The 26,709-nt window shown below is 49.8% G+C and overlaps 1 protein-coding gene across 1 annotated transcript in view; it reads right to left on the minus strand.

The window, feature by feature from the left end:
• Positions 1 to 23,582: 23,582 nt before the first annotated feature.
• The window catches only part of B4GALT5 (beta-1,4-galactosyltransferase 5), an 89,839-nt gene continuing 86,712 nt past the window's right edge, over positions 23,583 to 26,709 (minus strand). The window contains exon 9 of the mRNA XM_065523284.2: positions 23,583 to 23,890. Coding sequence (XP_065379356.1) covers positions 23,872 to 23,890 — 19 coding nt within the window. The 3' untranslated portion in view covers positions 23,583 to 23,871. The remainder of the gene's footprint in view (positions 23,891 to 26,709) is intronic.

Genomic DNA, 26,709 nt, shown 5'->3' on the forward strand with positions numbered 1-26,709 from the left:
GTGACCAGAAAGACACAGCCTGTCCCTGCCCCCAGCAGCTGTTCACACGGAGAGGATGGGCAATAAGCAAGAAAAATACGTAAAAGATATAGCACTTGGTGATTCTTGCTGTATGTAAAAATAGAGAACAGGCTATGCATGGCAGCTCACATCTGTAATCCCAGCACTTTGGGAGGCCGAGGCAGGAGGATCACCTGATCCCAAGAGCTTGGAACTAGCCTGGGCAACATAGCATAGTAGAGACCCTGTCTCTACTAAAAACGCAAAACAATTAGCCGGGCATGGTGGTTCACGCCTGTAGTCCCATCTACTCGGGAGACTGAGGTGGGAGGATTGCTTGAGCCTAGGAGATCAAGGCTGCAGTGAGCCGCGATTATGTCACTGAACTCCAGCCCGGGAGACTGAGCGAGACCCTGTCTCAAAAAGGTTGGGCGCAGCGGTTCACGCCTGTAATTCCAGCATTTTGGGAGGCTGAGGTAGGTGAATCACTTGAGGTCAGGAGTTTGAGACCAGCCTGGCCAACATGATTAAACCCTGTCTTTACTAAAAATACAAAAATTAGCTGGGCGTGGTGGCGCGCCTCTCAGGTACTCGGAAGGTTGAGGCACGAGAATCGCTTGAACCTGGGAGATGGAGGTTGCAGTAAGCCAAGATCGCACCACTGCACTCCAGCCTGGGTGACAGAGCGAGACCCTGTCTCAAAAAAAAAAAAAAAAAAAAAAAAAAAAAAAAAAAAAAAAAGCACAGAAGAGTGAGAGGGTGGGGCTGGAGTGTGTTTCAATTTTAAATCATGGGGTGAGGCCTTGAGGGTCATTTAGGGACCTTGGCTCTGATTGTGAGTGAGCTGGAAGCCATGGAGGGTTCTGAGCAGGGGAGGAGCCTGGCCTGACTTAGGTCCTTACAAGATCACTCCATGAGGAGGCCAGACTGTTAGGACCCAGGGTGGAGGCTGTGAGCCCGGGGAGGAGGTGACCACACACAGGATGACGGCTGGGCTTGGTGGGGCCGTGGAATGGGGAAACAGAGTCTGGATGTATTCTGAAGGTGGAACCGACAGGATTAGCTGGTGGATGGGACATGGAGGTGGCAGACAGAGAGGAGTCCGGGATGGCTCCATGAGCCTCTGGGGAGGGTGGAGCTGGCTGCCCTTGAGGCCAAGAAGGCTGTGGGCAGAGCAGGTTTCTGCGGGAGATGAGTGGGTTGCGGATGCATTCACCCTGAGTTGCCTGGCAGGGGGGACGTGGAGTTTGGGTTTACCCTCGTGTTGACTGGCACACGCTTGCGGTGCGGTTATCACGCCACCGGTGTCGTCACCACGCGGGCGCTATAGGGACGGACCTTTCCCAAGGCCTGCTCTTCTGGGACTGCTGCGATGCCCCGTGCAGCCGCCAGGGGGCGCCCGAGCCGCACCGGGGACGCGCGGGGACTGGGTCATCCTCCCGGCGGGCTACCTGTGCGGGGCAGGACGCTTAGCCGCACCCTTGGCTTCCGCCACTCCGAGTCTGTTTCATTCCTCCTACCCCCCGCGCGCCATGTGACAGCCAAAACTGTCTCCAGACATTGCCAGGAGCCCCCTGGAGGGGAAAATCGCCCCCACGGCAGTCAGAGCCATGGCCTGCTCAGCCACATTCATTTACTGAGCGCCTACTGTGTGCCTGTGCCTGGACTCCGCAGGGGCTCACGGGGGTTCCTCCTTTTCATCCAGGTTTCTGTTCAGACGTCACCACCTCAGAAAGACCCTGTGCTAGACACGCTCCACTCAATGACCTGAAAGGATCTTGTTGAAATGTTAACTTATTACATTTTTGGTTGTTTGTTGTTTTGTTTCTGTTTTTGTTTTGAGACAAGGTCTTGCTCTGCCACCCAGGCTGGAGTGCAGTGGCACAATCTTGGCTCACTGCAGCCTCAACCTCCTGGGTTCAAGTGATCTTTCCACCTCAGCCTCCAAGTAGGGACTGGGACTACAGGTGTGCACCACCACACCTGGCTAATTTTTTTTTTTTTTCAGTAGAGACAGAGTCTCACTATGTTGCCCAGGCTAGTCTCAAACTCCTGGGTTCAAGTGCTCCTCCCGCCTCCGCCTCCCAAAGTGCTGGGATTACGCCACCGTGCCTAGCCTTCTTTATTGTTTGTCTCCCCTACCCAGCAGACAAACCCCTGCCCTCATGGAGCGCACCTTCCAGTGAGCCAGATGGTCACCTGTTTGAAGTGGTGGCATTCGAGTTGTGCCTCGAAGGACAGAAGCTGCTGATCATGGCGGAATTTGAAGAAAGGTCTTTCCTGGCAGAGGGAAAAGTCAGGGCGAAGGCCTAGGGGCTGCTCAGGTCCCTGCCTTAGGGTATTTAGAGCATCCTGCCCCATGGGTGATGGGTCCCCAGGCCACACACAGCTGCTGGCCGAGAACCCCAAGTCACCGGGAAGCCATGTGGTGTGGACAGGGGCCAGGCAGCCTGGACATACAAAGGCCCATTGACAGCTGCATGGGAAGGGCCCAGGGCACCCAAGCCGGAAGCCGAGGCAGCTCCCTCTTGTCAACTCCCAAGGAGCTTTGGGTGGGGACAACAGAAAACCCAGAACTTCTCAGGAGACTCAAGTTTCCCAGGGGTGGGGAGAAAATGAGGTGGCCTGGTCATTGGGACATGCAGGGCAGCTGTGTGAGGCTTTTGCAGTCCCCCAGCCCTGGTTCTAAGTCTAGCCCTGCCCGCTGCTAGCAGAGTGGCCTTGGCCGTGTCATGCTCCCTCTCAGAGCCTAAGTTACCTCATCTCTAACACGGGGTGAAAGCCGGGCGCAGTGGCTCACGCCTGTAATCTCAGCACTTTGGGAGGCCAAAGTGGATAGATCGCTTGAGTCCAGGAGTTTGAGACCAGCTGAGCAACATGGTGAAACCCCGTCTCTACAAAAAAATACAAAAATTAGCTGGGCATGGTGGCACATGCCTGTAGTCATACTCGGGAGGCTGAGGTGGGACGATCACTTGAGCTAGTGAGGTCGAGGCTGCAGTGAGCCAAGATCGCGCCACTGCACTCCAGCCTGGGCAACAGAGCAACACTCAGTCTAAATAAATAAATAAATAAATAAATAAATAAATAAATAAAATGGGGTGAAAAATAGAAGCAACCTTCCAGCGATGGTGTGAGACTGCCTGGATAGAGTAGTGGGAACCAGGCCTGACCCAGCAGGTGTTCAACGGCAGGTGGTCAGCTCCAGCAGTCAGCTATAGTGGCTGGCTGGAGTGGCCATCTGTGGTGGTCAGTGGTGGTGGTCGGTCATAGTAGTCAGCTTTCAGAGTCGGCTATTATGACACTAAGCATGAGGACTGTCAGGTGAGCATGGCTGGGGTTTTTGGTCAGACAGACCGGGGTTCCACAGATCTCCTGCTTTCCAGTGTAGGGTAGGTATGATCTCCTTTTCCCAAGCCTCTGTTTCTCCATCTGTCAGATGGGGATAATGAGAGCCCTACACAGGGCACTGGGACTATAGAATGTTCCAGGGCCTTGGAGGGCAGCCTCAGAAGAGCAGGCCAAGGAAAGCACAGGTTTCCCGACTGAAGGAGGTCTGCGGAGCCAGTAGGTGAGGAGTGGCTGTAAATGAACAGGAGCTGGGCCTCCCTCTGCAGGCAGGGGGGACGCGTGCGGGCATGTTCCCAGCCTGATAGCAGGAAGCATTTCAGGAAAGGCCCAGATGAATAGTGAAGATAGCAGAGCAGGAATATGAAGAACACAGACCTGGGGTCAGCTTGCTGGGCTCAAGTCCCCTGTACTAGCTGTGTGTCCTTGGGCAAGTTACTTAACCTCTCTGTGCCTTGGTTTCCCCACCTGTGAAACAGGGATAAGATCAACCCTACTGGGCTATGGGGTTGATTTGAGGTCCTTATGAGAGAATATTTTTATAAAAGATGACAGATGGGCTGAAGGCCTTAAATGATGACGCAGGCCAGGCATGGTGGTGCATGCCTGTAGTCCCAGCTACTCAGGAGGCTGAGGTAGGAGGATCGCTCGAGCTTGTGAGGTTGAGGCTACAGTGAGCCGAGATTGCACCACTGCACTCCAGCCCGGGTGACAGAGCCAGACCCTGTCTCAAAATAAATAAATGACGTTGGACTGAGAAAGCATCAGCACTCACCCAGGCTCTGCGGGGAAGGTGGATGTCAGCAGGGCCAGGAAGAGCCAGGAGGAATAGGAAGCAACTCCTGCATGTTTGTGTGAGCACAGCCAGGTGTCAGGGTGGGGGGCAGCCCGAGCAGGAACCCTGAGAATATAAAACAACTCGGCAGCAGTGGCAATGGCCTCGGGGACCCTGAGAGCTACTAACGCAGCCACCTGGATGCACACAGGAAAAACAAGCATTCTGAGATCAGAAGTATGGACTTTGGCCTGGGGCAATAGGGAGCCACTGAAGGTTTGATAGTCAAGGGTCAGGCTCCTCTTACTGATATAACTAGGATACTCCACAACTTCATCCCCAGCACCTACCTCGGGGCCTGCCACATAGTAGGTGCTCAGGAAAATGCTTTTAAATGAAGAAATGCATCAATGCATGAATGAGAAACTAGCTACTAAAAGCTGGCCTTATTTTGCCCTTCTTCACCCACATAGCACTGGGTACCTCCAGGGACTTACACACAGAGGGACTAGCAAAGATAAATGTCCTTAGTGGGAACCAGCTCAGGGAGACAGACGCACAGTGAGGAGGCCAGAGTGGCTGGAGTAAAGAAAACAAAGGGAGAGCGGGGAGGGGATGCCCCGCGGACGTGAGCCGGGTGGACCCCTCAAGGCCTCGTGGGTAGGGAATAGGGCTTTCTTCCAAGTGCAGTGGGAGCCTCCAGAGGCTTTGGTGGTTTTGCGTGGGGATTTTTGTGTGTGTGTATTTGTTTTTTCCTTTTTTTTTCAGATGGGGTGTTGCTCTGTCACCCAGGCTGGAGAGCAGTGGTGCAGTCTCAGCTTACTGCAGCCTCAACCTCACAGGCTCAAGCGATCCTCTTACCTCAGTCTCCTGAGTAGCTGGGACTACAGGCACGCGTCACCTTGCCTGGCTAATTTTTTTATTTTTTGTGGAGATAGGTTCTCACCATGTTGCCAGGGCTAGTCTCAAAATCCTGGATTCAAACGATCCTCCAGCCTTGGCCTCCCAAAGTGCTGGGATTACAGGCATGAGTCACTGCGCCCAGCCAGTTGCATTTTAAATCCTCCTATCAAAGAGCATAGGCATTATTATCATCCCCATTTCACAGATGAGGAAACTGACGCTCAGAGATCGAATGATTGACCTAAGGTCACACAGCTACGTAGAGACGGTGCTAGGATTCAGCCTCAGCCCACTGGGCTGTGGGATCTGCAGGGCTGGAGGGGATTGAACGATGCCAGCTGGATCCAGCACAGGTCCCCATCTGCTAAACTCTGCCCTGCGACCTCTAGGTGACACTGGATGTTGGCAGGCATGAAGGACCTACATTGTAGGACTGTGGGGAACATGACCAGGCCCTGATCAGTGGGTCTGCTGAGTCACCAGACCTGGCCTAGAGCTAACCTCCGGCAGCTGGAAGCCACCCCAAGGTCCATCCTTGGTGCCCTGCCCAGCAGCTGCCAAGCACAGCCACTGCCACCTGGGCTGGATGTTCTACAGAAGCCAGAGTGACAAACTACCCCAAAATCTGCCCTCCTCCCTTTGCTCTGTGGCCTCTGGGAAGTCCCCTGCCCTCCCTGGCCTGCAGTGCACCTGCTGTCTGGCCCAAGCCCCAGGCCGCAGTGCCCCTCCCTTTGGGTTGGGTAGAATCCTGACCAGTTGCTGATACTGAGTTTAGACAGGAGGGCAGAAAGGTGGGACAGGTAAGTGCAGGCAGTGGGGAAGCTTGTGGGCCTCACAGGACTAGACTCCTGTGGTGTGGCAGAGGCCAAGGCTGCCCATCAGAACCCCAGGGGCCCAGGCTCCACCCAGATAACAGGACACAAGAAGAGAGAGCCTCCTAAGCAGAACTCGGCTTCTATAATCAAGACAGATAGATAGGGCAAGCCAGCTAGCATTTACTGAGGACTTAATATGTGCTAGGCATTCTACAGCTGTTCTCTTATTTAATCTTCTTAATAGCAGATGATGATCATGACGCATGGTGATTCCTGTTTTGCAGATGAGGAAACCAAGACCTAAAGAGGTAAAGTCCTTGCTCGAGATCCCCAAGCCGGGAAGTGGCAGAACCAGAGTGAAATCCAAGTCCATGTCATTCCAGAGCCCCTTCGCCTGGACCTGGAAGACCCTCAGATTCTAAAGCTCTAATCCCTTCACCAGCACCCCCAGCAAAGTGCAGCATTCAGGACTGAGCCTCAAGGGACCAGCCAGGCCTGATTGTGAACCTCGGAGCAAGGCAAGATCGTCAGTGCAGTAAAGTGAGACTGGTGGAGCCTGATGGCCTCCTTAGGGACAGCCCGGGACAATCACAAACAGAGGCTGCCTCTGTGCTGGAGCCTGCCCTGTCCTGGGAACCTCTCCCACCCGGGACGAGCTCACCTCAACATACAAATCACCTGCGGCCCGGGTGGCCCATTTTATGGATACAAAGCCTGAGGCCCAGAATGTCCCTGTAAAGTGCCCAAGGTCACATAGTGAGCAGACAATTGGTGATACTGGAACCTGGTTGCCTCTTTCGTGCAGCCTCAGTTTCTTTTCCTCCCAGGATCTCCTGTGTTAAAAAAAAAAAAAAACATACAATGTGGCCGGGCGCAGTGGCTCATGCCTGTAATCCCAGCACTTAGGGAAGCCATGGTGGGCAGATCACCTGAGGTCAGGAGTTCAAGACCAGCCTGGCCAACATAGTGAAACCCTGGCTCTACTAAAAATACAAAAATTAGCTGGTGGTGGGTGCCTCTAGTCCCAGCTACTGGGGAGGCTGAGGTAGGAGAATCACTTGAACCTGGGAGGTGGAGGTTGCAGTGAGCTGAGATTGCGCCACTGCACTCCAGCCTGGGCAACATAGTGAGACTCCGTCTCAAAAAACAAAACAAAACAACAACAAAAAAAACCCAACCGAACAAAAAAAAACAAAAACAAAAAAATACACAATGTACTCTCTTGACCCTCATCATCTTCCAACAAGCACCCCAGTCCTCCGTCCTGCTTGTGGCTGAACTTCTGGTGGAAGCTGTGCATACTCTCCGACCCACTTCCACACCCAGCCCTCTCTTCACCCTCACCTTCACCCTGTCCACACCAACACCCTCTCCTCACCACCACCCTCTCCTCACCATCACCCTCTCCTCACCACCACCCTCTCCTCACTACCACCCTCTCCACACCATCACCCTCTCCTCACCACCACCCTCTCCTCACCATCACCCTCTCCTCACCACCACCCTCACCTCACCTTCACCCTCTCCACACCATCACCCTCTCCTCACCACCACCCTCTCCTCACCACCACCCTCTCCTCACCACCACCCTCTCCTCACCATCACCCTCTCCTCACCACCACCCTCTCCTCACCATCACCCTCTCCACACCACCACCCTCTCCTCACCACCACCCTCTCCTCACCATCACCCTCTCCACACCATCACCCTCTCCTCACCATCACCCTCTCCACACCACCACCCTCTCCACACCATCACCCTCTCCACACCATCACCCTCTCCTCACCATCACCCTCTCCTCACCATCACCCTCTCCACACCATCACCCTCTCCTCACCACTACTCTCTCCTCACCATCACCCTCTCCACACCATCACCCTCTCCTCACCATCACCCTCTCCACACCATCACCCTCTCCACACCATCACCCTCTCCTCACCACTACCCTCTCCTCACCATCACCCTCTCCACACCATCACCCTCTCCTCACCACCACCCTCTCCACACCATCACCCTCTCCTCACCACCACCCTCTCCACACCATCACCCTCTCCTCACCATCACCCTCTCCACACCATCACCCTCTCCTCACCACTACCCTCTCCTCACCATCACCCTCTCCTCACCACCACCCTCTCCTCACCATCACCCTCTCCTCACCACTACCCTCTCCTCACCATCACCCTCTCCGCACCATCACCCTCTCCGCACCATCACCCTCTCCTCACCATCACCCTCTCCTCACCACTACCCTCTCCTCACCTTCACCCTCTCCACACCGTCACCCTCTCCACACCGTCACCCTCTCCTCACCGTCACCCTCTCCACACCATCACCCTCTCCTCACCATCACCCTCTCCACACCTTCACCCTCTCCTCACCATAACCCTCTCCTCACCATCACCCTCTCCTCAACACCACCCTCTCCACACCATCACCCTCTCCTCACCATCACCCTCTCCTCACCACTACCCTCTCCTCACCATCACCCTCTCCACACCATCACCCTCTCCTCATCATCACACTCTCCACACCGCACCCTCTCCACACACCACCCTCTCCACACCATCACCCTCTCCTCACCATCACCCTCTCCACACCATCACCCTCTCCTCACCGCACCCTCTCCTCGTTGCCCTTGAGCAAGCTTCCATCCTCTGTGTCACCAAATGGCTCTTGGTGGTGTGATCCTTTCTGCCAAGTCCCCGCGTGGGATCCCATGCTCATAGCCACTTCTCAGCAATGTTCGACACTACTGACCACCCTCTCCTTCCCGAAACATCCTTCTTGAAACAGCCTCCATTCCTGACACTAGATGCTGCACGGGCCCTGCCTCTTCTCCTCCTCCCTGGCAGCCCCACTCCATGGCTCTAAACAAACGTGTGTTCTGATACGTCTCAGACTCCCAACAGCATCCTTGATCTCTCTCCGGGGCTCTGGACTTGAATGTCTAATTACCTACTTGAAATATCCTAAAAACACAGCTTGGTTTCCCACGAAGACTTATTTCATTCCTCCTTCATCATCCCCACACTCTCCGGTCTTTGTTCCTCAGAGACACCACCCTGTAGCTCAAGCATCAAAGTGAGGTATCACTCTCAAATCCTCTGTTTCCCTCCCACCACCTCCAAAATTTGTCCAGAGTTGTCCATTTCTCTGTAACTCCATGGCCACCACCCTGGTCCAGGCTGCTACTGTCCTCACCCTTGACCTCCTTGTTTTTTTGTTTTGTTTTGTTTTGTTTTTTGAGATGGAGTCTCGCTTTGTCGCCCAGGCTGGAGTGCAGTGGCCGGATCTCAGCTCACTGCAAGCTCCGCCTCCCGGGTTTACGCCATTCTCCTGCCTCAGCCTCCCGAGTAGCTGGGACTACAGGCGCCCGCCACCTCGCCCGGCTAGTTTTTTGTATTTTTTAGTAGAGACGGGGTTTCACCGTGTTTGCCAGGATGGTCTCGATCTCCTGACCTCGTGATCCACCCGTCTCGGCCTCCCTCCTTGTTGTTTTTTTGCTGCTACTTTTGCTTCCCATGCAGCCAGGGGAACTTTCAGAAACAAATCAAAACATGTCACTTGCCTGCTGAAAACATTCCAGTGGCCTTTGGCTGCTTTTCCAAAAACTCCCAAGTCCTCACATTGGCCTACAAGACCCCATCTTCCTCTCCAGTCTTCCCTCCTCCCTTCCTCCTCAGCCACATTGGCTTCCTTTCACGTTCTCCAGCAAGCCAAGTTCTTCCCTGCCTCGGGGCCTTTGCACTTGCTGTTTCTTCTGTCTGTAACTCTCTTCCTTCTGCTCTTTCTATAACTGCCTCTTTCTCTCTTTTATAGCCCAGCTCAGCCATCACCTCTCCAGAGGTCACTTCCCTGATCATCTAATTGAAGGACCTCACCTTCCACCCTGGTCACTCTCAACCCCATCACCCTGTTTATTCCTTTCATAACTCAGCACTGTTGGGAGCTCATTTACTTGTTGACTTGTTTACTGTCTATCCAACTCTTGTCGCCAGAATGTTGGTCCCATGAAGGCAGGGATTTAATACCTTTCTTGTTCAGTGCTTTAGATGGAAACCAGGTACACATAGCACAGTGCCTGGCACATAGAAAATGCTCAATAAATATTGGATGGATGGATGATGGATGGATGGCATGAATGGATGGATGTGATAAATGGATGGTTGAGATGAACCGATGGATGAGATGGATGGATGAATGGATGGATGGGTAATGAATAGCTGGGATGGGTAGATGGATAGATGGATGATGTATGAGTGGATGGGATGGATGGATAGATGGATGGGTGAGGGATGGGTGGATGAGATGGATGGATGGATGGATGGGATGAATGGATGGATGGAATGGAGGGATGAGTGAATGGGATGGATAGGATGAATGAATAGATGGATGGATGAACAGGTGGGTGGGGGATGGATGGATAGGGTGAATGGATGGATGGATGGTTGGTTCCATAATGGGTGAATGGATGGATGGATGGATGAATGAATGGGATGGATGGGATGGATGGATGGACGGATGAATGAAAGGGATGGATGGGATGGATGAATGGATGGATGGATGGGTGGGTAATGGATAGATGGGATGGATGGATGGATAAATGGATGGATGGATAGATGGATGGGAAGGATGGATGGATGGATGAGTGGATGGGATGGATGGATGGATGGACGGATGAGTGGGTAATGAATAGATGGGATGGATGGATGGATGAGAGGATGGGATGGATGGGATGGATGGGATGGATGGATGGATGGATGGATGGATGGATGGATATGCAACCAGATAAACAAACCTAAAGTACACCTTTAATCATGCCACTCTCCTCAAGAACCTAACTTGACTGCCCACTGCCTATGGAATAGAGAGCAAACTCTCCTCTGGGACATTCAAAGTGTTCTGAACTGGTTCCAAAGTGGGGGTACAGTGAGTGATAAGTGAGAAGATAAGTCATTCATACTGAAGCATTAGGAAGTAGATCAGTTAAGCATCTGTCTCCTCGATCTGGGTATGAGCCATTTGAGGGCCGGGTCATCTTCATCTTTCTGTCTAGACATTAAGCCCCGGGTGGGCAAGATCAGAGGTGCCTGATGAATAAATACATGACTGAGTGAGCAAGTGAGCAAGTGAAAGCAGCCCCACTCTGCCCCAAGAAGCCAGCAAGTGAAAAGTAGGAAGGTTCAGACCCAGAGGGCTGAGCAGTTCAAATTTAGAATAGGAAAGTAGTTTCACTGTTTCAGGTCACTGCTCCTGGCCAAGGTTTCAAAAGTATGTAAAGCCGGGGCTCTGCAGCGACAGGGAAATTGAAACTTACCAGAAACTAGACTGGCAGTGTCTCTTGGGAGGGACTGATTTGAATACCAATGACCTGATCTTCCAATTATAAGAGCCGCACAGTGTCAGACTAAAAAGCACACTCCCATGTAATTGCAATCAAAGCCACAAAGACTCGCACCACTAAGAATGGCACTTCTTGAGTGTCCTGTCCTGCTGACACACTTCTGGTTTTTGCAGACCTTGGGCCCTTCCATTGTGACTCTCTTGGTTTGCAGGTGGAAGAGGGGCAGAGCTGTGAAGAGGAGAGCTGGGGGTCACCTCAGCTCTGCCAGAGGTTCTGTGACCTGCCAGAGGCTCTGCGACCTTCCCTGAGTCATCATCTGTGGAGAAAGGGCTTGCCACTGAGTGGCGCGTTCTATTTGTACCGCTCTTCTGATCAATCAGCGTCTTTGGTTGGGTTCCTTGGGAAACAGACTCAGAGAGCTGGCACGCAGGCGGTTTATCGGGGAGCGCTCTCACGCACAGCACCTGTGAAGGGGGTAGAGCACTGTGGGGGGGCGATTATGTGGGGCTGGAATGCAGGCACACCAGAGGCCTCAGCAGTGCTCAGAGGCTGGAACAGCCCTTCCGAGTTGCCTACATCAGGGCCATGAAATGGGGTCCTTAGACCCCCATGTCAACCCGACATTGGAGGTGGGCTGCCCCTGTGGAGGAGGCAGTCTTAGGCAAGGCGGTTCTTCTTGGCTGAAGGTGAATCCTGGAGGCTCTGTCCTGAAGGGGACTCCAGGTGGCAGACTATAGTCTCCACTGAGGTCCACTCCTCTTCACTTCCACTGCCTGGAGCCAACCCATCACCTCTCACCTGGATGCAGCCTTAAGCTCCTGCCCGGAGCTCAGCATCCATGCTTGGCCCTTCACCAACACAGAGTCCAATCTGCACCAGGAACCTAAAGCCACAGGGGCTCTCCCAGCACAGAAATCAGATCACTTCACTTCACTGCTTGGAACCCTCAAATGGCCTCCCAGAACAAAACACACTCAGAATAAAATCCTGAGTGATCCCTGCCTCTGCCTTTGACCTCTCCCTTCACTGTGCTTCAGCCCTCTCTCTCTCTCTCTTTTATAACAATCCATCATGATGTTCGGTGTTCTCTCTTTCTTGAGGCAACAGCTCTGTTCCACCGCAGGGCCTTTGCTCTTGCTGTTCCCGCTGCCTGACGTTCTCTCTTCCCTCAGATCCTCCCATGGCTGACTCTATGTCCTTCAAGTCTCATGTGACACGTCACCTTCTCAGAGGGATATTCCCTGGTTGTCCGATCTAAAGTGGTTCCACATTTCTCGCATGTTACCTGTCTTTTAAACCACTTCTCACTGTCTGAAACTATATTACGACTTTACTGGTTGACTTCCTGTCTCCTTCCATCAGAATAAACTCCATGGGGGTAGGAATCGCGTCTGCCTGTTCGCCTCTGTTACATGCAGCATCTAAACCAGAAACCAGTGCATTGTAGGTGTTATCTATTTGCTGAATGGCTTAATAATGATTTCATGAATCTGTCTCCTTAGTTATTGCTAATCTTGTTCTTTTTACTGTTTGCCTTAATCAGATTTGGCAGGATTTATCTATCTTCTGGTGCTTTCTTTTTAAAGAATACTTTTTCATTTTATTTATCACTTCTATTTTCTTTTTTCTATTTCATTAATTGTATAATTTACCTTTAATTTCTTATTCCTACCCTTTTGGCTTCTTCTATTTTCTATTTTCTTTTTCTTTCTTTTTTTTTTTTTTTCTGAGATGAAGTGTCGCCCAGGCTGGAGTGCAGCAGCACGATCTTGGCTCACTGCAACCTCTGCACCCCAGATTCAAGCGATTCTCCTGGCTCAGCCTCTCGAGTAGCTGGGATTACAGGCACACTGTAATTTTTGTACTTCTGGTAGAGATGGGGTTTCACCATCTTGGTGAGGCAGGTCTTGAACTTCTGACCTTGTGATCCACCTGCCTCAGCCTCCCAAAGTGCTGGGATTACAGGCGTGAGCCACCGTGTCTGGCCTATTTTCTATTTTCTTAAGTTAAATACTTAATCCATTTTGTTTTCGATTTTTAAAAATAATAAACTTCTTTAAGGCTATACATTTTCTTCTGTGGGTAGCATTAGCTACGTCTCATACTCTTTGGTATGAAAAGTGTCTGCTTTTTAAGACTAGATAAATTTCCATTTTGGTTCTGATTTTCCTCTGATTCAGGGGCCATTTAGAAATAATAGCATTTTTCAAGAAGTTAAAAATTTGAGGTTTCTTTTGATAATTTATTCTGAATTGTATTGGATTATGAAATGAGAATGTGGCTTGGAAACATCTCTACCCTGAAACTTCGCTTTGCCATTTACAAACTCTTAGTAGACCAGAGTTTACTTGCTAAGCGTGTTTCCTCATCTGTAAAGCGAGCACAATACATAGTGGCTGAAGACTTATGCCAGGCGCATTGGCTCACGCCTGTATTCCCAACACTTTGGGAGGCCAAGGCGGGTGGATCAGTTGCGAGCAGGATTTTGAGACCAGCCTGGCCAACACGGTGAAACCCCATCTCTACTAAAAATACAAAAATTAGCCAGGCGTGGTGGTGCACACCTGTAATCCCAGCTACTCCGGAGGCTAAAGCAGGAGAATCACTTGAACCTGGGAGGCAGAGGTTGCAGTGAAGCGAGATAGCATCATTGCACTCCAGCGTGGGTGAAAGAGTGAGACTCCACCTCAAAAAGAAAAAAAAAAAAAAAGTTTCTATGGCCACCTGGGCTAGGAGGCTTGTCTTGAAGCCACCTTACCCTAATAAACCCATTGTCCTAACTTATGTTGTATTTATATCTGGAGTGGCCTTGACTCTGTCACTGACCACTAGAACACCCCAGGCCTGACAGAGCTCCTCACACCAACTCAAATGCTAGTTTCGCAGGTGCGTGGCTCATGCCTGTAACCCCAGCACGGTGGGAGGCCGAGGCAGGCAGATCACCTGAGGTCAGGAGTTCAAGACCCGCCTGGCCAACATGGCAAAACCCCATCTCTACTCAAAGTACAAAAATTAGCCAGGTGTGGTGGTGTGAACCTTTAATCCCAGCTATTTGGGAGGCTGAGGCAGGAGAATCCCTTGAACCTGGAAGGCAGAGGTTGCAGTGAGCCAAGATCGCGCCACTGAACTCCAGTCTGAGTGACAGGGCGAGACTTCGTCTCAAAAAAAAAAAATTCTTTTGCTGACAGAAATTTGGACCATACATTCCAGCTGTGATGAACTTATGACACTGCAGCTACATTTTTATTTTTATTAGTCAATGGATCTACAACCAAAAAGTGTGAAAAAAGAAAAATCTCTCAATGATAGGCAAACAAATCTTAATATTTGGTGGTATGATTTTGTATTTGGTTCCACTGATTATTCTTTCAACAGGAATGTTAGTGGCCTTGCCACCAGCAAGGTTAGCAATCTTGGCTCCCAGTTACTTCTCTTGTAGGTCAGTCTTAAGAACAAGGCTTTGGCCGGGCTCAGTAGCTCACGCCTGTAATCCCAGCACTTTGAGAGGCCGAGGCGGGTGAACCATAAGGTCAGAAGTTTGAGACCAGTCTGGCCAACATGGTGAAATCCTGTCTCTAAAGATAAAAAAAAAAAAAAAAATACAAAAATACAAAAATTAGCCAGGCACGGTGGTGCATGCTTGTAATCCCAGCTACTCAGGAGGCTGAGGCAGGAGAATCGCTTGAACCTGGAAGGTGGAGGTTGCTGTGAGCCGAGATGGCACCATTGCACTCCAGTCCTGGTGACAGAGCAAGACTCTGTCTCAAAAAAAAAAAAACATTAAGAAGGTTTTAAGGCTTTAGGATTGGATGTGGTGGCTCACGCCTGTAATCTCAGCACTTTGGGAGACTGAGGCAAGGGGATTGCTTGAGGCCAGGAGTTCAAGACCAGCCTGGGCAACACAGGAAGACCTCGTCTCTACAAATAACTTAAAAAGTAGCCAGGTGTGATGGCGCATGCCTGTAGTCTCAGCTACTCAGGAGGCTGAAGTAGGAGGATCACTTGAGACCAGGAAGTCGAGCCTGCAGTGAGCTGAGATTGTGACACTGTACTCCAGCCTGGGCAACAGAGCAAGACTTTGTCTCATTAAAAACAAAATAAAACAAACAAAAAAACAGATAACAAGGCTTTAATAGCAAGAATACTTTAGATTTATAGACGGTATTTTGCTGTGAAGCTGCCGGGATGAAAGCTTCCATTGACCGACCACCTATTTACTGTTGTGAAGCATTGCACTTGGTAACTCACATATGCTGCTGCATTTCCTCTTCACATTAACCTCGCGCGGAAAATCTTACCACCTCCCTTCTCCAAATGAGAAAACAGGATCAGAGAAATGTGACTTTACCAAGAGCACCCAGCTCCTGAGTGGGTTCAGCCTGGGGGTGTCTGGCTTGTCCTACATCTGGAGTCTTCAGATTGAGAAGGTTCATTTTCATTTACTCAGCAAATATTTGAGCACCTGCCCCTTGCCTTCCGTCCTGCAGTATGCCCAACTCTGGACTAGGTGATGGAGATGGAACAGGGAGCAAAACAGTGTCCTTTGCCCCCTGTCCCAGGTGGGAAGAAAGACCAAAGAAAAGACAAACAAAACAGATGAAAACAGCACTTCACAGTATATATGATGTTAGAGAGGGACAGTGACAGCTAAGACTCTCAACAGTTCATTTCAGTACTAAACTGTTTTACTTCTATTCTGTTTCTTTTCTTTCCTTTTCCTTTCTTTTCTTTTTTTTTTGAGACAGAGTCTCGCTGTGTTGCTCAGGCTGGAGTGTAGTGTTGCCATCTCAGCTCACTGCAACCTCCACCTCCCGGGTTCAAGCGATTCTCCTGCCTCAGCCTCCTGAGTAGCTGGGATTAGAGGCACACGCCACCACACCCGGCTAATTTTTGTATTTTTAGTAAAGACGGGGTTTCACCATGTTGGCCAGGCTGATTTCGAACTCCCAACCTCAGGTGATCCGCCTGCCTCAGTCTCCCAAAGTGCTGGGATTACGTGCATGACCCTCTGTGCCTAGCCTCTATTCCATTTCTGATCATCTGTTCAGGCAGATTGACAGACACAAAAATGTAGTGTCTCTATTGCCCTAAATCTCCAGTGACTACTCTTTAGCCTTGTCCCAGGACCAAATAATGTAAAATGTATTTTTTTGTTTGTTTGTTTTTGAGACAGGGTCTCACTCTGTTGCACAGGCTAGAGTGCAGTGGTACAATCATAGCTCACGGCATCGCTCACAGCAACCTCAACCTCCCAGGCTCAAGGGATCCTCCCACCTCAGCCTCCCGAGTAGTTGGAACTACAAACGTAACACCATCATGCCCAGCTAATTTTTATATAAATATATTTTGTAGAGACAGGGCCTCGCCATGTTGCCCAGGTTGGTCCTGAACTCCTGGCTTCAAGCGATCCTCCCACCTCGGCCTCTCAAAGTGCTGGGATTACAGGCGTGAGCCACCATGCCCGGCCCAGGGTTCTGTTGTAATGAGCACATCCTTCTTGTGGTGTTTCCTTTCTTCACTCACAGTCCTGCCATTTCTTGTTCCTGTGTAATCTGTCACTCTGTGGCACTTCCTTTTCCTCTGTGTTGACAGAGCCTGGCTTGTTTAGCCACTCTTGTGTCCTCAGGCGGTTTGATTTCCTTCCATGTTACTGCTCTTATGTCTTACATAGCGATGGACCAGCCAGAACACATTGTTATTTTTCCCCTGGTTTGCCTCCCTGTTCTATAATCCTCCATCACCGTTCACATTTCTATTGATTTTTAGCCAAACTCAGGGGTTGGCAAACTACGGCCACCCGCCTGTTTTTGTAAATAAAGTTTTATTGGAATGCAGCCAAGCCTGTTTGTTTATATATTGTCTGGGGCTGCTTGAGCTACGAGGGCAGAATTGAGAAGTTGAATAGTTGAGTGACAGAGACTGCATACGGTCCCTGTGAGGGTGGAAAAAACAACTGTTTTTCCTCTGCTCTCACACTACAGCGATCAACACAAAAGACGTGGGTTTTTGTTTTGTTTTGTTTTGTTTTTTTGTTTGTTTTTGAGACAGAGTCTCACTATGTCACCCAGGCTGGAGTGCGGTGGCACAATCTCAGCTCACTGCAACCTCTGCCTCCCGGGTCCAAGTGATTCTCCCGCCTCAGCCGCCAGAGTAGTTGGGATTACAGGCACCCACCACCAGGCCCAGCTAATGTTTATATTTTCAGTCAATATAGGTTTTCACCATGTTGGCCAGGCTGGTCTCGAACTTCTGATCTCAGGTGATCTGCCCACCTCAGCCTCCCAAAGTGCTGGGATTATAGGTGTCAGCCAATGCACCTGGCCACAGAATATCTCTATGACCAAATGTGTGTCTGTTTTTCTCCAAGTACCAAGCAGTAGACACCAGCGGGCCATCCCCCAATTCTACTCTAATGCTGTCTACCTGAAGATAGCCTCAGGTCACACAGGTTGAGGGCTCAGTCCCCAAGCCCGTCGCCTCCTTCCCACCAGTCACAAGTCCAGGCTTCCAGAACTTCTGACTGATCATCTCCAAATGGGGGTTCCCAGCACCCGCTCTTTGGGTTTAATGTATTTGCTAAAGCGGCTCACAGAACTCAGGCAAACTTCCTTTTATGTCTTACCGGTTTATGACAAAGCTTCTTTTAAAGGATGCAGATAAACAGCTAGATGAGACACACGCAGTGAGGTCTGGAAGGGTCCTGAGCCTATCCCGATAGGTTTGGGGCACACCACCCTCCCAGCACGTGGATGAGTTATTGTTCACCTTCCTATAAACCTCCGTGTGTTCAGCTGTCTGGAAGCTCTCTGACTCTGTCCTCTTGAGGCTTTTTTTTTTTTTTTTTTGAGACAGGATCTTGCTCTGTCACCCAGGCTGGAGTGCAGTGGTGCGATCTCGGCTCACTGCAACCTCTGCCTCAAGGGTTCAAGTGATTCTCCTGCCTCAGCCTCCTGAGTGAGCTGAGATTACAGGCGTGTGCCACCATGTACAGCTAATGTTTGTATTTTCAGTAGAGAAGGGCTTTCCCCATGTTAGTCAGGCTGGTCTCGAACTCCTGACCTCAAATGATCCACCCACTTCGGCCTCCCAAAGTGCTGGGATTACGGGTGCGAACCACCGCGCCCGGCCCTCTTGAGCCTTTTATGGGGACTTCACTGGGTGGGCATGACTGACGGCGTAGAAATGTGATCAAATGGAAAGGGGATGGTCTAACACTAATAGGCTGAGCAGGGAACCCCTGCGAGGCTGTCTGTTCAGCGTCTTCTCCACCTCTCTCCGCTGTGTTCCTTCCTTCAGGGCATTGGGCAGGACCTTTCTGAAATGAGGGTCCTTAAGACCCACAATTAGAAAGGCAGGGGAAGAGGAGAGTCCTTCCTTGGGCAGGTAAAAGGAGAAGATCAGAGAGAGAGATTCTGTGTTCCAAGGCCTAACGCACCCCCATATTATCACAGAAAACTGACAAGGGCTATCCAAGTCGTGATCCAGGAACCACGGATGAGAACAGACACGTGTAGCCCCCTGCCGCCAACGTCTACGATATTTCCCATCTGGCCCTTGCCTAATGAATTAGGAAAAGATTTGCTGGAAAAATAGAAAAAGTTCGCGGGCCCCTTGCCTAATGAATTCAGTTCACAAGAGGTTAGATTTTGTATTTGAGCCTGGCACGTCTTACGTAGGGTAGTGAGTCAGTAACTGGAGTGTGTTTAAAGCTGACGCTGGAGACATTCGCTCTAGGGCAGGGGTTTTCCTCACTCTTCCCTCTGCTGGGAGCATGTCTTTGATCTCAGATGCCACCTCCTCCAGATACGTCTTCCCTGAACACCCAGTCTAAACACTCCACCATCCCAGTCGTTCTTCTGTGTGATTTTTCTTTCTTTTTCTTCTTCTTCTTTTTTTTTTTTTTTGTAGAGACAGAGTCTTGCTATGTTGCCCAGGCTAGTCTGGAACTTCTGGGCTCAAGCGATCTTCCCGCCTTGGCCTCCCAAAGTGCTGGGATTACAAGCTTGAGCCACCACGCTCAGAGGTTTTTTGTTTTATGGTTTTGTTTGTTTGTTTGTTTGTTTGTTTGAGACAGAGCCTCGCTCTGTCACCCATGCCGGAGTGCAGTGGTGTGATCTCAGCTCACTGCAATCTCTGCCTCCCAGGTTCAAGTAATTCCCCTGTCTCAGCCTCCCAAGTAGCTGGGACTACAGGCACACACCACCACGCCCGGCTAATTTTTTGTATTTTAGTAGAGACGGGGCTTTGCCATGTTGGCTATGATGGTCTTAATCTCCTGACCTTATGACCCACCTGCCTCGGCCTCCCAAAGTGCTGGGATTATAGGCGTGAGCCACCCCGCTTGGCCTTCTGTGTGATTTTTCTTCACACCACTTACCATGAGGTGAATCTACTCATTTAGTTATTTTTTCACTAGTTTGGTATCTGTCTTCTCCCTCAAAACTGTAAACTCGGCTAAGCGCAGTGGCTCATGCCTGTAATTTCAGCACTTTTGGAGGCCAAGGCAGGAGGATCATTTTAGTGCAGGAGTTTGAGAACAGCATGAGTAACACAGCTAGAATCTGTCTCTACAAAAAAAAAGAAAAAAAATTAAAATTTGCCAGGCATGGTGGTGAGTGCCTGCAGTCCCCACTACTCAGGAGGCTGAGGTGGGAGGATCGCCTGAGCCCAGGAGGTTGAGGCTTCAGGGAGCCATCATGGCACCGCTGTACTACAGCCTGGGTGACAGATTGAGACTCTCTATCTCTCTCTCTGTCTCTCTCTGTCTCTCTCTCTCTCTCTCTCTCACACACACACACACACGCACGCACCAACTGTAAACTCAAGAGCAGGAATCTTGGTTCTCTCTACCATCCAGAGCAGTGGTTCACAATAGTTGGTGCTAAAAGATTTGTTGGATGGATGGATGGATGGATGGATGAAATGAGCCTACCAAGATTTTTTCTTTTTTGGAGACAGGGTCTTGCTTTGTCACCCAGCCATGAGTGCAATGGTGCCATCATGGCTCACTGCAGCCTCGACCTCCCGGGCTCAAGTGATCCTTCTACCTTAGCGTCGCAAGTAGCTAGGACTACAGAGTGTGCTAACATGCCTGGCTAATTTTTATTTTTTGTTTGTTTGGTTTTGTTTTTGAGATGGAGTCTCGCTCTGTTGCCCAGGCTGGAGTGCAGTGGCTTAATCTCAGCTCACTACAACCTCCACCTCCTGGGTTAAAGCGATTCTCCTACCTCAGCCTCCCGAGTAGCTGGGACTACAGGCGCCTGCCACCACGCCCAGCAAATTTTTGTATTTTTAGTAGAGATAGGGTTTCACTATGTTGGCCAGGCTGGTCTCAAACTCCTGGCCTCAAATGATCCACCCACCTCAGCCTCCCCAAAGTGCTGGGATTACAGGCATGAGCCACCAGGCCTAGCCTAATTTTTGTATTTTTTTGTAGAGACAGGGTTTCACCATGTTGCCCAGGCTGGTCTCAAATTTCTGAGCTCAAGCAATCCACCCACCTCAGCCTTCCGAAGTGCTGGGATTACAGGTGTGAGCCATCGTGCCCAGCCGCCTGCCCAGATTTCTTTGCTTTTCAATTTGTCTTTCTTAGAAAAATATGGAAACACCCATGGTTCTCTCTAATTTCTCTCCATCTGACTGCAAGGAAATGAAGTTGCAGGGAAGTGAAGTGACTTCCCCAGGCCATGGGGTTGTTGGCTGTAGAACTGCAACCAGTAGAGCATCTCTCCCAGGCCCTGCTCTTCCTAGAATTCAGAGTGGAAGATGTATACCCTCCTCCCACCTATTCCTTACCTCTGAGCCTCCCTACACAGCAGAGGCCTCTCTCCTACATGACTCCCACCCACCACTGTCGTGGAAATAAGTCAAACAGTGGCATCTGTCAGTCCCACATCTAGTCGTAGCAGGGTGCTGAGTGGGGCGGGCATGGGGGCAGAGAAAAGGTATGTCTTGGAGCAGTGAGAAAAGGACTCAGGGCTGTGCTTCCTCAAGGAGTCTCACGGCATGTAGTCTGCCTGGGAAGTTTTCTACCAGCATCTAGCAGGATGCATTTCACAAGTGGCATAAATCCTCCTTAACCGTTTGTCCTTGCAGCTAGTTTGCATGTGATGGTAAATCTGAATTGTTACTCAGTGACTGTGTTTATTAAGAACAGCCCACCTGCAAGGTACTGTGGCATCGAGGGTACCAGGTTAGGAGGGAACTAGCATTTTTTTTTTTTTTTTTAGATGGAGTCTCGCTCTTGTTGCCCAGGCTGGAGTGCAATGGCGCTATCTCAGCTCACTGCAACCTCCACCTCCCGGGTTCAAGTGATTCTCCTGCCTCAGCCTCCCAAGTAGCTGGGATTACAGGTACCTGCCACCATGCCCAGTTATTTTTTGTGTGTGTGTATTTTTAGTAGAGATGGGATTTCTCCATGTTGGCCAGGCTGATCTCAAACTCGTGACCTCAGGTGATCTGCCCAAAGTACTGGGATTACAGGTGTGAGCCACCGCGCCTGACCTCAGCAAAAGAATTTGGTAGGTCTAGAGGTAAAGTTTAATACTATAAAGATGCTAAAGATGCTGTCTTCCCATATCATTAATTTAGTGCAACGTCAGTCATGATCCTAAATAGATTTTAAAAACAATTTTTTAAAATATAGAGACAGGGTCTCACTTTGTTGTCCAGGCTGGTTTCAAACTCCTGGCTTCAAGTGATCCTCCTACCTTGGCCTCCAAAGTACTGGGATTACAGGCATAAGCCACTATGCCTGACCCTTAAATAGATTTTTAAATATAACTTGACAAAATAAATCTCACTGGATTGAGAAGATACATAAACATAGCCAAGAAAAACAATTTTTTTTGAGTCAGAGTCTCATTCTGTATCACCCAGGTTGGAGTGCAATGGTGTGATCATGGCTCACTGTAGCCTCACTCTCCTGGGCTCAAGTGATCCTCTAGCCTCAGCCTCCCCAGCAGCTGGGACTACAGGCATACACCACTGCACCTGGCTAATTTTTTCTTAAATTTTTGTAGAGACAAAGTTTCACTATGTTGCCCAGGCTGGTCTTGAACTCCTGGCCTCAAGTGACCCTTCTGCCTCAGCCTCCTAAAGTACTGGGATTACAGCCGTAAGCCACTATGCCTGGCTGAAAATTTTGATGAGCATGGGGTTGTGTAAGTATGTTCATCCTGACAATTAAAAGTGCTGTTTGCTTGGGATTTATGGACTTTTCTATATGTATATTACACTTCTATAAAAGTTTACAAAATTTGGGGGAGGATATAGAAAGTAGAGATAAATTTGTCTTTTAAAAACATACTACAGGGCTATCATAATTAAAACTGTAAGGCATAATAAGACAAATAGCTCAATGAAATGGAAGAATCTTGCTACAGAATTTAATGTGTAAGACATGGGGAAATTGCTGGGCGCGGTGGCTCAAGCCTGTAATCCCAGCACTTTGGGAGGCCGAGACAGGCGGATCATGAGGTCAGGAGATCGAGACCATCCTGGCTAACACGGTGAAATCCTGTCTCTACTAAAAAAAAAAAATACAAAGACATGGGGAAATTACAGATTGTTCAATAAATACTGTTGAGACAATTAGCAATCCATCTGGAAAAAATAAATTATAGACCTCCCCTCCTGACCATATCATACACAAAATCCCCTTTAATTCCAGGGGATTAAAGATATAAACAGCATGGTCATTCATTGATGGTAGAAAGATTAATTCATACTGCCTTTCTGTAGGACAATTTGGTAGGCTCCTTCAACATTTAAAATGTGCAGGTGGGTGCGATGGCTGACACCTGTAATCCCAACACTTTGGGAGGACCAGGCAAGTGGATCACTTGAGCCCAGGAATTTGAGACCAGCCTGGGTAACATAGTAAGACCCCATCGCTACAAAAAATACACTAATTAGCCAGGTGTGGTCTCAGCTACTGAGACCAGCCTGGGTAACATAGTAAGACCCCGTCGCTACAAAAAATACACTAATTAGCCTGTAGTCTCAGCTACTCAGGAAGCTGAGGTGGGAAGATAGCTTGAGTCTGGGAGGTCGAGGCTGCAGTGACCCATGATCACACCACTGCACTCCAGCCTGGGGTGATGGAGTGAGACCTTGTATCATAAATATATGTATGTATTTGTGTGTGTGTGTGTGTGTGTGTGCAGATCCCTTGCTCCAACAATTTCATTTCTTGGACTCTTTCAAGTTGGCCTACACATATATGTGCCATGGATTGATGTCCATCTGTGTTCACTGTGGTGCATATAATGTGATAGTAGAAAACTGGAAACTACCTCCATGTCCATTAGGAGGGGAATGGCTAAATTACATACATCCACATAAGAGATTACCATGTGCCACAATTCAAATGATAAGATAGGTTCAGTCATTCATGCAACAAATATTTATAGAGCAACTACTATGTGCTAAGACCAGTTCTTAGCACTGGGGATAGAGCAGAGAACAAAACAGTCTCTGCCTTCATGGGGATTATATTTTAGTGGGGTTGACAGCCAAATAACGAAGAACAATAACAATGCAGTGTGATTCAGAGTGAGAATATTGTGATCAAAATAAAGCAGGGTAAGGGGGTACAGGGAGAGGGAGGTGGCATTTTAGACTGGGTGCTCATCAAATCTTCTCCAAGGAGGTAACATCTGGGCTTTATTTGAGGAAGCTCTTCATTCACAGAAAAGAGGTCTCCAGAAACATTAAGGAAAAAAAAAAAGTAATTATAGGACAACTTATGGTTTTTGAACTATGCCTTTGTTTTCCTAAGCATGCATATAGGTATACAAGTATAGATCTGGACATCAGCCAATGACTGGACATGGTGGCTTACACCTGGAATCCCAGCACTTTGTGAGGCCAAGGCAAGAGGACAGCTGGAGCCCAGAAGTTTGAGACCAGTCTGGGCAACATGGTGAAACCCCATCTCTACAAGAATTACAAAAATTATAAAAATTAGCTGAGCGTGGTGGTGTGGGTTTCTAGTCCCAGCTACTTAGGAGGCTGAGGCGGGAGGATCACTTGAGCCCAGGAGGTCGAGGCTGTGGTGAGCTACAATTGTGCCACTGCACTCCAGCCTGGGCGACAGAGACAGAGTCTCAAAAAACTAAAAAATGTAGTCATACTGCTAACATTAAAGGAGAGATTTAACACTTATTTTCCAGCAAGCACATATTCACGTATTCCTTTTAGAAGAGATTTTTCAACTCTGTGAACAAAAGCTATTTAGAGCACATATGCAAAGGAGTTGGGTCAGCAGAAGCAGCTTAGGGGTTAAGAGCATATGCCCTGGGGCAAAAATGTCCCCAGCCGGCTCCGTTGCTACTTTTATGAACTCAGGCAAGCTGTGGCTTCAGCTTGTCTAGAGTAGCTGTTCCATTTGGGTTTGTACCTAGAGGGAGGAGGCCAAGGGTGCTGCTGAACACCCGACAATGAGCAGGACAGCTCCCCCATTTGTCAACAGCAATGTGGAGAAGCCCTGCTCTAGAACAAGGGGCAGTGTCCGCCTCTCAGAGTTGAGGACTCACGGTGTGCAATGCACTTACCATGGGCCCTGGCACATAGCAAGTACTTAATAAATAGGAACTATTTTTATTACTGGACTTCCCCGAAAACTAAAAAAAACAAACAAACAAAAAAAACAAATGTTGAGAGTGTGGAGGACGTAGTAGTGCCAGGAATCAATTCTGCTGAATCCCAATTCCAGCAGCTGGCTGGAAGGGATCTCTGACCTCCACAGCAACAACAGTCCACGGGGTGTGTGTCTGCCAATGGGATGGCCTATACAGAGATCCTCATTCCTCCTGTTTGGTTTTTCTGATTTGAATCTCATCTCCTGCCAACAGTTCAGGGACATTCCCACCAGATCACCTGGTCTCTTGTACAGATTCAGCTGTCCTCTCTCAGACATTCCGTGTGGTTCAGAAGAAACACACTCAAGCTTCTCTTGTAGGAAAAACAAAACCCAACCCCAACTCATCCCCCACCCCCAGCTTCCCACACTTCCTGTGGCCCTGACCTCCTCTTTCCACCCCTTCCCAGGAAATCCAAGAGACGCCCACTCTGCTGCTATCTCCTTCCACCTCATCAGGTAAGCAAAACGGCTCCTGCCACATTTCCAACACCTGGCCACTGCCAAGTCACTGCTTCTCCCTGTTCCTCTTGTATTGCTTCTCTGCTGCCTTCAGTGCTGCTGATCGCTCTTCCTCTTGGCCTGCTCGGCCTCCCACCCCTCCTCCTGCTCACTCATCCTCCTTTTCTCAACCAGGTTCTCAGAGTCTGGGCCAAGCCCGCTGCCTTCTCTCACTCTATGCTTCCTGTTCTCAGTCCCCCAGCAATCTCCCCCACTGCTGGGTCCTCACTAACCTCCTCCACCCAAAGACTCCCCAGTCCACCTGTAGCCCCCACCCTGCTGTCTCTGCCAGGTTGTCTCAAAACTCCCTCAACTCAGCAGTCACAACTGATCTCGTATCTGCCCCACCACTCTGGTCTGACTCTAGTGCCCCCATCTCAGGGAATGGCCCTGTCACCTGTGCAAGTGGGAAGCCAGCAGCTTAGGTAGAGTTCTCCATCCCAATCACCCCTGGCAGGTCCTGAGAGCACAACCTCAGCATCTCCCAGTCTCCCCTCCTCCATCGTCCCTGTACCTATCTCACTCCCCCCTGCTTATCTTCTGCTTCTGTACCATCGCCCATTCTCCCTGCAGCCAGAGCCCTCGCTCAAAGTTGCTATGGAATCTGAATCGCATCACACAGCCCTACCTGCTGAAAACTCTTGAATCCATTGCTCTAAGGGTGAAATGCAAACTCCTCACCCTGTGCTCCCCCTGCCCTCTACTCCTGCCACGCTGGGTTCCTCCCTACCCTGCAGCTGTGTGCCCCCCGCTCCTTGTCTCCCCCTAGCTCACCTGCTTCCACCTTCCCTACATTCCCACTTGGGATGGCCACCCTACCATGCACTCACCACCTGCAGCTTGCTCTTTTGGACCAGGTATTAAGGATACAATTTTAATCATACCCCCCAGTGGACCGTAAGCTTAATGAGGCCCCTGATCCTGTCTCATTTTCTCTATTATGTCCCCAGCATCTGACACTATTAATATTGTGAGTGGCAAACATTCAACACATAGAAGCCATGATGACAATCTCTGAGCAGAATTGGGCATATAAACCCTAGACTGATCCCAGAGAACCTTCTGGAATCAAACTCCATCAACCCTTACCACCCCCTTGACCTCAAGTCTCCTCACCCAAGTGTCTTATGCAACTTTCCAGGTACCACCTGGGTGATTCTTGGAAGAAAACCCAAGTGTAGGCATGCCTGGGCAGCACAGTGGGCACACTGCTGCTGTTACACTATGTAGTTTTCACTCAGCCCATTCACTCGCAGTGCAGGTCAGGCAGTGTTCACCCCAGCAAGACCCAGAGCTGGGCTGAGCTGCCTGTAGCTGAACTCCTATAGGAAAGGAAAGGAAAAAGGAAAGGCCCCCAAGGACCCAAACTGTCCTAGAC

The sequence above is a fragment of the Macaca fascicularis genome, chromosome 10, assembly GCF_037993035.2.
Source record: "Macaca fascicularis isolate 582-1 chromosome 10, T2T-MFA8v1.1".
NCBI classification, from domain to species: domain Eukaryota; kingdom Metazoa; phylum Chordata; class Mammalia; order Primates; family Cercopithecidae; genus Macaca; species Macaca fascicularis.